Source organism: Octodon degus, unplaced genomic scaffold (assembly GCF_000260255.1).
Source record: "Octodon degus isolate 3935 unplaced genomic scaffold, OctDeg1.0 scaffold00458, whole genome shotgun sequence".
Lineage (NCBI taxonomy): Eukaryota > Metazoa > Chordata > Mammalia > Rodentia > Octodontidae > Octodon > Octodon degus.
In genome coordinates this window covers 223715-238474 of record NW_004525034.1, presented here as the reverse complement: position 1 = coordinate 238474, position 14760 = coordinate 223715, and the positions used below count along the sequence as shown (strand labels likewise).

At 41.0% G+C, this 14760-nt stretch overlaps 1 protein-coding gene across 1 annotated transcript; it reads left to right on the top strand.

Moving 5' to 3' along the window:
* The first annotated feature begins 1692 nt into the window (after window positions 1-1692).
* Window positions 1693-5875, top strand: LOC101577446 (granzyme H-like). Its single transcript, XM_004648595.1, has 5 exons — window positions 1693-1747; window positions 3832-3979; window positions 4459-4612; window positions 4762-5016; window positions 5687-5875. Exons 1-5 carry the CDS (start codon window positions 1693-1695, stop codon window positions 5873-5875), a joined length of 801 nt encoding a protein of 266 aa, XP_004648652.1.
* Window positions 5876-14760: the final 8885 nt, after the last annotated feature.

Sequence of the window (14760 nt, the reverse complement as noted above, 5' to 3'; positions counted from 1 at the left end):
GATACTCACATATTCATTTTTATAGCAGCATAATTTATAACAGTTACATCTTGGATGCAACCTAGGTGTCAAACAAAAAATGGAGAAAGAAAATACGGTATTTGTAGACAACAGGCTTGTACACTTCAATAAATATGAATGCACATGAGTCATTGGTAGAAAAATGGATGAACCTTGAGACCATAATTTTAAGTCAAATAAAATATTCATGCTAGATTAAATGTCACATGATTTCCCACATATAGAAAACCTAAAGTACAAATAAAATAAAGAGGAACAAAAAAGATAAATGAAGAGAAATAGAGAGACAGACTTTCTCATATACGAAGATGACTAACACATAGAGGTATGGAAAAGAGGAGGTGGGTAGAGGACTAATAATAAGATGTGTCATGTATGAACTCCCCATGATTGTAATCATTCTCTAATATGAGTGTTACTAATAACCATTTTCTTGATTTAGGGAAACAGGCAAATAAAAACAATTTTGCCTTTCTACTCTCTAAATGTTCTTACTGAATGAATACCATGTTTATTATCAGAAAAATAAAAAAAATATTATTTTAAAATATTTTATTATTGGGGAAGATCAATTACAAATATGCAAAACTTAGACAAATGTTCATGGTTCTCTCTTTACAAGGAAGATATTAACATTGGAATTTTGTCTTCTCAGTGAAATAGGCCTTATAGAACAGCATGTAAAATATACACTCAGAAAGAGAGCTCAAATCACACAAATTCAGATATTTAGACATACCACAGTGCATCAAGCAGCCTGGACTTACAGGATTAAGTCCTGTGCTCAGAGGCACAAATACTATTGGATAACTTCTTGAAGGAATGAGGAACACACTTCCTAGGGCCCAGGAGCAGACCTCAGAAGAGCTCTAAAGAGAAGACTTTGATGCCCAGACATACACCTACATCCCAAAGTCAGTTGGTTCTAGTGGAATCCACACTGCCTACACAAAGAGGTGGGAGTAACCAATGCCAAATCATAAAGGGAACTCTTAGGGTCCACAAAAATTTTGTAATTTGGACACATAAGTGACACATGCAGAAATTATGTTTGAAAATATTGAGAAGATGAATCACATCATACTAAATATTCATAATAAAAGAAAATGTGTTTAGGAAAGTCATTAGGTAAATTTAGTACATGGTAGCCATGATTAATTATTCGTCAGTATATCATATCATCATGGGTTCCATGAAATTGAGTTGCAAGGACACTGTCACCTTCAACAGATGGATAGCTCTCTCTTCAATGGGCTTGCTCCTAGCTCAAGAGAAGGACCTAACTCTCATCTGCTGCAGAACCCATCCTTGTTGACCTAAGTCCCTGATGCTGTAAATTTTGTCACTGGGAACCCAGAAATTTGAGGCTGTCAGCCAATATCACATTCTTCTGACCACACCTTACACTCTTAGATTAGTCTTGTTGGCTGGGACAGGCAATTTGTTCTGAATCATCAGCTGAGCTCACTGTGTGATTCTCACATAGAAGAAGTCATCAAGGGAAGCATTGGGAAGTGCATAATTTCTTAGGTACCCTCCTACTGTTTAGCATCACAACATCAGTGGAATCATAACTTACCAAGCTGACTCCTCCTCCTTCCTCTCCTGGAGGATAAAAGACATCAAGTACAAAGCTTCAGAAGCTCTCATCCTGGAAGTCCTCTTGGGAAGATGCTGTGTATCTTGCTCCTGTTGGCCTTCATTCTGACACCCAGGACAAGGGCAGGTAAGTTCTATCTGTACCCTGAGAGCCACAACCCCATTCTACAGAGGATATGGGTAGCCTGTCTGTCTAAATATCTCTGAGTCATCCCTCTACCTGGATAACTTCATTTTTTAGTTTTTGGGATTCTTGTTTGCTTGTTTTTGTTTTAAATAATTTTATTGAGAAACTAATTGCAATGACACAGTTTCAAAACTGATAACCAGCATTTTCAATAATTAATACATTGCATATTGTTGTCTTAGTGGTTATTCATTGTACAAGATGCAGACATTATATGATGTCCAGAAACACTATTAGAACAAATCTCTCTATTGATTAAATTAAGAGAAAGTAGCTATATATCTATTTTATTTTTAAAATACAGATACAGAAATGGTCGTTCATTTGTATCCCCCAATTTGTTTAGTTTTGTCAGAAAAGGGTATCCCATTCTCAATAAATATTGTAGGTGCATGAATTCAGCAAAATATTCCAATATACTCCAGTAGTTCATTATAGTATTGGGGTTTCTGTAAGAGTAGCAATGTCAGAAGTTGTTGACTTGAGCCTTTTACAGCTCAGCATATTAATATGGCTTTATATCTTATAATCATTTTTAAACTTTTCTGCTGGATGGTTAACACAAATATAAAGCAAGACCTATATAACAAGAATTGTATCTTTTGTATCTGATAAGGTCAGTCAAATCCACTCAGGGTTGTCCTAAACCTTATACCACAGTTTGTAGATCTTTTGTCAGTGTCTACCCGGATAACTTTGAGTGAGAAATCAAATCCCACAAGTGAACCCCAAGCATGACACTAGGTAGGCTACCACAGAGTGTTGTCCACCAAAGTCAGGACACACTATCCCTTTGCTAGGGCCTTCATTTGTCACTGGGAAAGTGGGTCTTTCCTCAAAGTGCATGCAATGCATTTTGGTAAGAAGTTGCAGGAGACTATATCAAATACTCTCAGAGTGGGCAAAATAGGGCTGTCATCAACACCTGCAAGAAGAGAGGCACTGCCCCCATCAGCTGCACAGCAGAGATGCCCAGAGCTCAGTGAGTGCAGAATACAAGGAGTGATTCTTATCATAACTCCACTTTTGCCTTTCCTCAATGCTACACCCTTTGTCCAACCCTGCTTTAACCCACAATCCTTACTGTCTCCTTTGCTTTCCATATGAGCCACACAGGAGACTCTAACCTCCCTCCCTTGCAGAATTCCATCAGTAATGCCCTAGCAACCTTCATCCAAGTGAGTTTCTGGACCTGCCCCCTCACATAGCCAATGAACATTTCTGAGGCACCCACTAGCTGTCAAGCTTTAGGAAAGAGAATGAGACAACATCTAGAGTACAGTGGAAGTGTAATACCTACCTCCAGACATCAGTTAATGACAATATCTTAGCTATTCTTTTTATTCTCTTTTCAGGCTAAATTGAAAATTAATAAAAAGGACAAAGAAAAAATATTGTTTTAGTATAATGAAGAGTTAATATTTAGTTGTTTGATCAAAATTGCATCACTACTTCTGGTAATCTGAGCAACAAGTTTCAGGATTGTAATATATAATTAATGTGCTGGAGAGATAGCTCAGAGGAATCAGTGCTTGCCTGGCAAGTACAAGGTCCTGAGTTCAATCCCTGCTACAAATAAAAAAATAAAATAATAAAATAAAATAAAACAATATATAGTGTAAAATCTTTGGTAATTTCCTGTTCTTGTTTTGAAATTCTGCACAACTTTAATCACTTCGTGTTGGTTACTTTTTGTCTTTGTTCCTCGTTTTTGTTTTTCTTTCTTACTCTTTGAAATGAATTTTTTTTAAAAAAGAAAGAAAAGTCATGAGAGGAGTCATGAAAAGCCTCTGTGATTTTATTACCTCCAAACAAGTATGTTCATCATAAATTGAACAGACAAAAAGGATTTTGAGACCAAGACATTAATTCCCCCAATATGGAGAAAAAGCTAAAACTCCCTCACCCAGATTCCTCCCAAGTGCATTGCATCCAAGGTGGCCAAATTCCCAGCAGTTGTGGAGCCACCAAGTAGACTCTCACACAGTGACTCAGCGCCTTCTCATCAATGTCTTTTCTTTCAGGGGAGATCATCAGGGGACATGAAGCCAAACCCCACTCCCTGCCCTACATGGCCTACATTGAGTTCACCTATGCTACAGAAATATTTGCCTGTGGTGGCCTCCTGATACATGAGCAGTTTGTGCTGACAGCTGCTCACTGTTTTGACAGGTGAGGAATGAAAATCTGCTTCTCGGAGAAACACTTCTCAGAGTCCCTTTCTCCCAAGGAGCTCACTAAGCACATGCAAGCATATAAGCAGGAGCTTCCTTTTAGGGTGAGAAATGGTCAGGGGATCCAAAGGGGAGAAATTCAAGTTGACATCCATGGTAATGTTGATATACAAAAGACCCTGGCAGATACACCTGATGTATTAAGACTTAGGAGAAAACCTTTGTGTAAGAATGTAAAGTAAAACAATTTTATGTGATTTCATGGAGTTAACTGACCCCTTAGAACTCCTGGCACCATAAGTCCAAATTTTACCCTGTGTTACTAAGAAGAAGAGGGCATAGTCACTTGGTCAGGTGGCTCTCCTGTCATCTGGAGCACAGACATATACCAGCTGTAGTATATGTAATGTGTCTACAAATCCTGTAATGGGTCCTCTCAGGCTCCACATTTCTCAACACACTATCCTGTCTGAGCAGAGATCTGGAGTCACAACATGAAAAAACAATCATCTTACTGGGGGCTCACAACATCAAGAAACATGAGAAGACCCAGCAGAGCATACTAGTTAAAGAACAATTCACACATCCACATTACAATCTTCCAAACAACAATGACATCATGCTGCTGCAGGTAAGACATAGCTTCCTGTTTCTCTAGCTCTGCTAATACAGAGTTCCCCCCAATGAAATGCTGTAGCTTTCCTCTTTGCCATCATGTCCATCACAGTGTCCAGGCCCAGAAGACATAGGCTGACCTGACCCTTACTTTTGTCGTATCAGCTGAAGGAAAAGGCCAAGCTGAGCAAAGAGGTACAGATTCTAGAGCTGCCCAAGCGAGAAACCCGTGTGATGCCAGGTGACTTGTGCCAGGTGGCTGGATGGGGACTGATAGACCGAAAGACTTTACCAGACACACTTCAGGAAGTGGAGATGACAGTACAAACGGATAAAGAGTGTGAAACCCGCTATGCCAATTACAACAGTGCTACTCAGATGTGTGCTGGAGACCCAAAGTTGAAAAAAGGAGCCTATGATGTAAGACTGGGCATTTGTCACTGTTGGCTTTGGGAGAAAGGGTTTTTGGGAAAGATTTAAGAAAAGGACAGCCAAGAAGCAAGACCAGGAGAGCCAAGAAACATGGCTTTCTCAGCTAGGAGGCTGTGTTAATTTTCGCTAAAATGGGGAAAACGCAGTGGTATGAGGCAGGAGGTAACTGAGGCTTCTACCACTTCTCCAAGGTAACTCTAGTGAAGAATGCCCCTCTGGAATCATGAGTTCACAACATATTGCCTGAGTTCACATCCCAGGCTTAAGAAACCATTCCTAGGCTTCACAGTAATTATCCAATTGGCTTCTCCAAGCTACCTGACTCTCTTATTGAATGGGCTTTTGCTCCCTGTTCCAAGTCAAACACACTCATCTGTCTCCATGTCTTTAAATAGTAGCCTGAAACCAATGGTCCCACAAGACTCTACATGGATGAGGGCCCAGGATATGGGTCAAGGAAAAATAGCTGATCCAAGAGTATAAGTTAAAGTGATAACATTGTTCATAGTCAAGGCTTTGCTGCTAAGGGCCCAGGGTCTGGCCTTGCCTCTCATTTCTTAGCATCAGACTAGGAGTATTACTTCAACACAGGTTTGTGATATCAGAAGGGACAAGTCCAGGAGGTGTACTGCTTCACAGTCTCACTCTTTACTTACAGGGTGACTCTGGAGGCCCCTTCATTTGTAATAATGTTGTTCAGGCCATTGTCTGCTTTGGAAACTCAAAAGGAATTCTGTACACCAAACTGTCACCTTATATAGACTGGATAGAGAAAACCATGCAACATCTCTTACTGCAGCAAGCAAATGAAGCCTCCTCTTTGAGAAACCATCAGTTCATGGCCTGAGATTATAATAGCTGTAGAGAAGATACAAGCAAATAAATAAATATCTCATTGCAGTAACTAGGTTGGTTTCTTATTTTTTCATTTGCTTTTCTTCACATAGACTAACTCCAAGCTATTTTGGCAAGAGATACAACTGTGGTGATTTCAGCTTCTTAACTTCCTGTTCCCCTTACTAACTTCAAAATCCCCACTCTTAAGCTGATAACCATTTCCTTCTATCTTACTTTAGTTTCCCCAAACCCTTCTCTTTTGCAAGGATAAAATCTAAGCAACATCAGAAGAAAAATGTGTGTAGCACTTCTCCTGGGTCTTAAGGTGAACAAATTGCCTCTTAATGTGCCACATGGAAGAGGGGAAGGGGGATGATATCATGGGTGCTCCGGACCAGTCAGGCACCTCTCACATCACCACTCAGTCCCATCATACTGAGTAGGAGAGGCTCTTCCTGATCGTGATATTTTTCTTCCACAGTTTTAAGGAGAAGAGGCCATGTGGCATATTCTCAGTGACTCTTCCTTCTCTTCTGCAAAGTTTTTCTTTCTCATTTCTCTTCTATGACCCAGACTAACCTATGCTCTTAGACACCAGGTGATAGTTCTATTGTTTGCTCTCAAAGTTGTCACAGCCCACCAAATCCTGTCCTCCTTAGGCTACAACGACTTAAAGCTGCTCCTCTCTGAAATGCTCCACCTAGGACATCCATGACCATATGTGGTAACAAAGCACAGTGAAACTGGAAATGGTAAACGTTTTCCAAGTTTAGTCTCTATTTCCCATTGCTCCATAAGGCCTGTATCTATGGAAATAAAACATGTTACTTCTCTTCCTACTTGCAGGCAGGTTATACCAATACTATCAAAAGACACTCCAGAAATACGTGAAACATACAAATCACATGATGCTGCTGCAAGTCAGACATACCTTTCTATTGGTCTTGTAATTATAATACACGGTCAAGCCTTCCTGTGGGAAACTGCTCTTTCCCTCCTTGCATGTTGGGCATCACAATATGCATGTCCAGAAGGCATAGGGTTTGTTCCATGAGCTGATCTGGACACTCGTGCCTTTTTCCCATCAGCTAGAGAGAAAATTAGTCAGAGTAAACCTGTGAAGCCAATTAGATTGCACAAGGACATGACACTGGTGAACCCAGGGGACTTGTGGCTGGCTGCACAAGAATGACCCCGTAAACCCCTAGAGCAGCTACACTGCAGAGGGCAAGCTGACAGGACCAGAAGAAATAAAATGCACTATAAATATCAAAACCAGTGTAGGAGGAACTCAGTTGAGAAGTGTGTTAGTGTCCTACTCTAAAAGCCAGGATTTGATATATTGCTCACATGAGACCAATTTATAAGAATTGCAGAGCCTATATTAACCTAACTAGTTGCCAATGTACTTCCCCTTCCCATCTAGGAAAACACAAAATGCTCCATTCTTTGTTCCCTACAATGTCAGTAGGCAGTATGTAGCTTCCATTTATTTCCAGAACAATGGAAAGGCTCTGAACTACTCTACCCCCCAAAATGGTCTATTACCTGACCTTAATATCATGGGATGCCAATACAGGGGATAATTAGTTTCACCAATACTTTTACCACCTCAGTAGAAGTCTCAGTTCTGGTGGGCACACCCTCTACCCATCCTGAGTAAGTGCAAAGACCTCAGTAACTCCAAATCAGCTTCTTCAAAAAGGAAGGGTTCTCTGTGGATGGACACCTGCTTCAGGCTGTGGGTGAGAAATTGGCTTCTTAGCACAAGTCAGACCTTGGCTTGTCAATAAGATACACAAAGTTCAAAGCCTGGAGACATAGAAATAGCAGCCAACCACCCCAGCCATAGCTGAGCTGCTTCTAGCCCCTCATAGCTTGGTTTCCCAGGAAAATCCACACTGATTTTGATAAAGGATGCACTGATCTACACTACCACCAACAGAAGAGAATGGTTCCAAGTTCCCCTCAAATTGTTCCACTATTTGTTATTGGTTCATTTCTTACTAGTAGTTTTTCTTTCTGTGTTGAGATGGAATCTCATTGTTGTTTTAAAGAGCATTTCTTCAATGAAAATGATGGTGAACATAGCTATCGTGCCAAGACGGTTCTTGTCATGTAGTTCTTGAATCATGAATTGTCCGACGTATTTAGGAAAGAAGTACTCTTTCTTCTGGGAAGATACGCTATCCATTTCTTTTGGATACCTCTTCTGACATGGTCCATGATAAAGAAGTCTCAGAATATTTGGGTGGTTGAAGGTGTGACACTACCATGATGTGTTTCTGGCAGTGAATGCATCACAGCAACTCACTTTGATGCCAGGTCAGAAACCATCTTTTCTTGGGTCTCAGTGGAATGTCGTTTTGATGTTCATGACAATGTATCACTGACACTTTAATGAATGACCATACTGCATGAAAAAATTTTTAAATCTTGCAAAAGATTTATGCAAACTGAAGAGAAATCTGAATGTGTATCAAGTTTAAAATTTCCTGGGAATATATATATATTCCCCCCCCCAGCAGTTATGAGGCCTCTTTCCCAGCAGATGGCACCATACACATGCAAAGTGGCATGGACATACCTGGACTACAAAAAGACATCCAGTCTGCTGTTCTTTACCAACTCCAAAGTCTTAGTGAATGAGATCAATTTAGCCTTTTGGACTAAATTTTCTGAGGGCAGTGCTACTGAACACACCATCCTTTTTGGTCACAACCAATGCTCCCACCCTTCTTACCCTATGTATAACCACAGATCTTCCAACTAAAAGAAAGATGAGGTTGGTGTCTCTGAGTAGTGTGCCCTGCAGGTCAAGTCTTTCAGAATAAATAGCCTCAATGCATTCCACACAGTCATGCCCTGAGGGTTTCAATTGGAAGAAGGGTAGCAGGATGAAGCAGGATAGTCACAAGTGTTAGATGTGAGTCTTCAAGAAGGGCTGCCTGGTATGGGCCCGGTTACCACCAAAGAGCCACCTTCCATCAAAGGCCCAGAACAGTGTCTTTACCTCACGGTCCATGAACATGCTCAAATTTTTGTCTCAGATTTAATTTGTCAGCCCCCTTCACCAATACAGCAGCTTCAGCAGAGGGATACAAGCACAATGGTGCCTCAGTAGCCACATAGTCCAGTCTTTAGGACAGATATGCTATGCAGTGCTTCCATGGCCCTAAGGGCTGAGTTAAGATTCCTCTGGAAAGTCCTTCATTCTCATAAAAAAAATAACTGGAAGGGCTTAGTGATGTCTGACAGGACAGAGCAGGAGCCCTCAAAACTCCTTTTATAAATCCTCGAGTGCTTTTGACCATTTTCAATTCCAATCCAAAGGGAGACTATTATTTTCCTTTAAGTCTTCATATGAGGGTTTAAAAATGAAGGCAAAATTTACCACTCAAAAATGATAATAACCTACTGTTTCTATGAAATCTTGCAACTGCTTTTGTGTCCCTAGCCCTTCTAGCCTTGATAGCTTGGTTTCCCAGGAAATTCCACACTGATTTTGACAGTGGATGCACTGGTCTCCACTACTTCCAAAAGGTGAGAAGGGCTCCATTTTCCTCAAACCTCTCTACTATTTGTTATTGGTTTATTTCTTCATAGTACTCTTTTTTCTGTGTTGAGATGGAATCTCATTGTTGCTATAAAGAGCATTGTTTGAATGAAAATGATGGAGAATCTTTTGTAGAATGTTTATTTTCCATTTGAATTTCTTCATTTGAGATGTGAGATTTCATCTTAAATGTAATTTGTGGGTGGGTCTATGAATTTGGGAGGTCTGATGTTTTGCAATTCTTTATATGTTCTAGATAGAAATCTTTTTTCAAAAAGGTAATTGAATAAAATTTTTCTCATTGTGTAGGTAAAGTTTTACCCTTTTTTGTGACTTCATTTGCTGGACAAAAGCCTTTTAATATACAGAGATTTCAGTTATTGATTATTTGAAGTATTTCCCTTGTACTCTGAATTTTGTTAATGAACTCTACCTACACCTATGGCTTCAGGGATTCTACCTAATTTCTGTCCCAGTAGATTTAGTGTTTATGTTTTAAGATTTAGATCTTTGAACTATTTTGACTTCAGTACTCTTCATAATGATAGACATAGCAATAGTTTCATAGTTTGACATGTGGAATGATAGTTTTTCCAGCAGTCTTTATTAAAGAGGCTTTCTCTCAGTGGCCAGAATGGGCCTCTTTTTCAGAGATAAGATGGCTAGGGTATGTATAGCAGTGTCTGCATCTTCTAATCTGTTCTCCTGGCTCTCAGATCTTTTTTCAGCATTACCATGCTGATTTTATCACAGTAGTTTTGCAATATACTTTCAAGTCAGGGATAGTGATGCCATATGTCATAGATTTACTTCCCAGAATTCTCTTTGCTATTCTAGTTCTGAGTAGGTAAATCTTAGTAAGAACACTAAGTCCATGAACTGAGAAATGGCTAAAAATCTAGCTTTTATATAATGGAGTGCCAGGCAGCCTTACAGATAAATAAACTTAAAACTTGACAAGTATACTTTTGCAATTTGAAACCATATGAATAAGTTCAACAAATCAGACCCATATGTTTAAATGTGTATTGGTATTGTCTCACTATTATTAGAAAAATGAACAAGAAAATGAAAACCAAAGTTTACTGTATAAAGAGTTTGAATTTGGAAGAAATTGATCAAAGGGAAAGAAAAAACTTATTGAGCAAATCAAAAATGTAGAAATGGAAATGTGAATACACACAGACACACACACACAAAATTAACACATGTTAATTTTCTTATACTCCTAATTTCTCTTTGTTCATTGAAAACAAATGTATGTGCTAATATTATTTGGACATTATTTCATGCCTACATTTGACCTCTCATGCTATGTGAGAATAATGATACACCATGTATTAATTGCTGTTACTCTCATATTGTTCTTTAAAACACTGCTTTATCATGTTTATTTTGTTCACTTTAAAATAATAAAATTAAAAACACAGCTTCCACATAAATCAGCTATACTATTCCTTGGCATATACCTTAAAGAATGAAAATTGTTCTTTTCTAAATATCCCTTACTATCTACAACTTTTACAACAACATTAAACTTAATAAGACATTGAACCTGGGCTAGAAGTCTAGCTCAGTAATATAATATTGCCTTGCATGTGAAAGGCCTTAGGTTCAATCCATAGCATAAAAATAAAATATATGTACACTGCCTAGAAACCAATTGTCTGTTGAATAGATTAATATGATATATATGTAATATATGTAATATATAATATACATTAGAAAATCACAGGACATAAGGATGGAATTGTGTTGTTTACAGAAAAATAGGTGAAGCTGAAGATCATCACTTTCATGTTGCGCACGACCTCGCCAGCAAGGAAGACGCAACGACCAGCTCTTCTTGTAGCAGTTTATTCAGGACCTCTAATTACAAGCTCTTCTCTCTTTTTTTTTTTTCTGGGGCTTTCCTATGGCATATATCCCCTTTTGCAGCCTATCCCGGAGTGCCACGTGAGCGTTGCCCATAGGTCCAGGTATGCGGAAGCAGACCATAGGCCTTATGAGGAAATGGGTCCCAGCCTTATATGGAGTTGTTGACTGACATAGAGCACTCACCCGCAGGGGGTGGGAAGCGGAAGCCAGCACCATCTTTGGGGCATGGCTGTGCGCAGCTCTCTACATCTCCCCCTTTTTCGTTTTAAAAGTAACAGGTAAGAACAGTGGCCGGATCTCTGCTGTGCATTAGGATGTCAGCAGGACGCGCATCCAGGTGTTATCCACCCAGAGGGCGCCCACCTCACCCGATACCCTTTTTCGCAGAGGTGGGATAGTGAGGCATCGAACCCACATGCAATCAGGCATGTTCTTCTTGGATTCCCCAACTCTGGTGGCTTCCAAGTGCAGTGCTTTGCCTCGCACCCTGTGCCTTTTTCAAGGGGCTACTAGTTCCAGAGGGTTATAAGGACTGGGGGCAGCTATGATTGCGCCACGAGATCGTTACGATCCGGTAGGGCAAGCGTGTCACTTGTGACTAGCCACCATGAGCATTTTAGGGACTCCCATCTATCATGGAAATTCAGGCCTGAGCATCAGGTGGTGGCTTCCAACGCCATCAACACCTGTTTGACACACATCTGCTGTTGATGTAGATGACGTCTATAGTGCAGAAGCAAGAAAAACCCAAAGAATATGCCCCCACAACATAATAACAGCAATGCCATTGAGCCTGACCAACGGTTTATCCAACCTGCAGCCTTAGCTATTGCATGCCATAAGCTCTCTGCACCCATAGGCGGTACCCTTGTAGCATTAACCACGGCAATGGCGTGACTCAACTGCAGGGTATAGTTAACAAAAGAAGCATTCCAGGGCCCACGCAAGTATTTGTTGAGGGCCCGGAGTTGGTCGCAAGCATTAAGCACTTTTGCCGAGGTAACACAGATCTCAGAGAAGCCCAAGTTACACATTAATTTTTGCTGTATGTGTCGGATGTCCACCTGCTCCTGCAACAGAGCAGTTTGCTGATTAGTGATAGGATTCCAAAATGTATTTGTCCATTCAAAGTCTCTTGCACTTGTAGAGCAGCAGTGACCTTGGCGGATAGCTGATTCACCATTGCGGCAGTCTGAACGGTTTGGCTGATGGCCATGCCAACTGCTGCAGCTCCAGCCGCCACCAAGGCAACCACAGTCACAATGGCAGCAGTGATACCAAAATCTCGCTTTTCCCAGAACAGCTGGAGCTGGAATCGATTCTGCTCTGGGGGGATCTCCACTGGCATTGGCACGGCGGCGGGAATGCGCACGATGACAGCATGAGTATGATATTTGGTCCAGCAATTACTTAAGCTGCAATTACCAACTGAACAATTTAGTTTACCCTCTCCTCCCCCAGTTCCATTCCACACTACAAAGAAAAAGGGGGACAGCAGGCAAGGGGATGAGGAAATGGGGTGGCTCAGTAGGGCCTTGTATAATCTTTGTGAGGTTACTGCCTACTTCCCCTCTGTTTGGCAAGGATTTCCAGGCCCTGATGGCAATCCCGTTGATTTGCGCATAGACCTGAGCTGGATAACCTGTCTGCTGATTAGCAGAACGACCTTGACCTAACAGCATATCTCTATCCCATGCAGGGTTACCTGCAGCTTGATTGGCAGCTGCTTCCTCACCTGCAAACTCAATTAGAAAGGTTCTCCAATCAAGATATTGATTGGAGGGCTCAAGCATGCTTGGGCTACACCACTCCAATCCCCAGGGGTCATGCAGTAGCGGCTAAAGGCTTCCACCTGGGAGACAGTGAATGTGGCTGAAACGCCGTAGGTCCTAACAGATTCAGCCAAGGACTTTATCATCTTGAAGTCTAGGGGATCATGGTATCTATTACCTTGGGCATCCTGAAAAACAGGATATGCCAAGGAAAGCTCTGACCGGACCGTCCTCTCTAAGGTTTTCTTCTTTAGTTTAAGCTTTTTAGAATGAAGTAGCTCTTGTAGAGCCAAAAAAATTGGGTGCGAACTAGAAGCGCCCATGATACAAGTCTTACTTTCAGTTTTAGGCTCGTTCTTCGGTGAACCTGGCTCACTCATCGGCGAACCTTGGTGCTCTCTCTTTATATACAGAGAAGAGCCCTTTCCCTCCGCTCTTGTCGCGGATCCCCAACTTACCAGGGGACTTACCGGCGCACCCCCTGACCGCTGCAGGTTCTGAGCCGTTGACTGAAGGGTTCCCCGTACAGGCCACCACTTCTTGCACACGACCTTGCCAGCAAGGAAGACGCAACGACCAGCTCTTCTTGCAGCAGTTTATTCAGGACCTCTAATTACAAGCTCTTCTCTCTATTCTATTCCTCTTCTGGGGCTTTCCTATGGCATATATCCCCTTTTGCAGCCTATCCCGGAGTGCCACGTGAGCGCTGCCCATAGGTTCAGGTATGCGGAAGCAGACCATGGGCCTTATGAGGAAATGGGTCCCAGTCTTATATGGAGTTGTTGACTGACATAGAGCACTCACCCGCAGGGGGTGGGAAGCGGAAGCCAGCGCCATCTTTGGGGCACGGCTGTGCGCAGCTCTCTACACTTTCAGTGAAAATATGTCTGTTTCACAAAACAAATACTGTATGCTTTACCTAATATGGAATCTAAAACATGATGTGAAATCACAATTGATCTATTATTTCATTACAGGAGGTAAAAGAACAGAAGCAGAAGATTGTAATGGTAACAATATGGTAGAATTAAAAAAGAGTTACTAAGTCATTAACATAGAATGATGTCATCATAAATGGACTGAAGCAGCTGTGTACCTGGTATGCAATATTATATAAAATCCTAGGTTACCAGATACTATACTAGACCATTGTCAATTTTTGTCAAAAATAAAATAATAGGTACAATTGGGCTACGGATATATATCAGTGACATAAATATTAATATGTAGAGATAGTAAACCTTTGAGAATGATATTGACTATCTGTCTTAATGTCTGGGAATGAGATGGTGAGCACATTTTTGTTTTGGTTTAACACCATTTTTGATTTGTGCTATTCTAAAGAATTTCTAAGAAGATAAAAGGGACAGCCAAATAGCTCAGCAGATTAAAGTACTTGCTTAGGCAGGCGCAGGGGCCAGGTGTTTGATCCCTGACATGCCATGATGGCCCCACCAATGGAGCACACTGAGATGGTGAATTGAGACTGGGAACAGTGGCATGTGCCTGTAATTCAAGCACTTGGGAGGCTGTAAAATAGAAATATCACTACAATTCTGATCTATGCAGTGAGGCTCTTTAAACCCTGTACACTCTGTCATAAAAATACAAAAAAAAAGAAAAAATGAAGTAGAAAGAGGAAGAGGAAGGAGGAGGAGGGGGAGGAAGAGGAGGAAGAGGAGGAGAAGG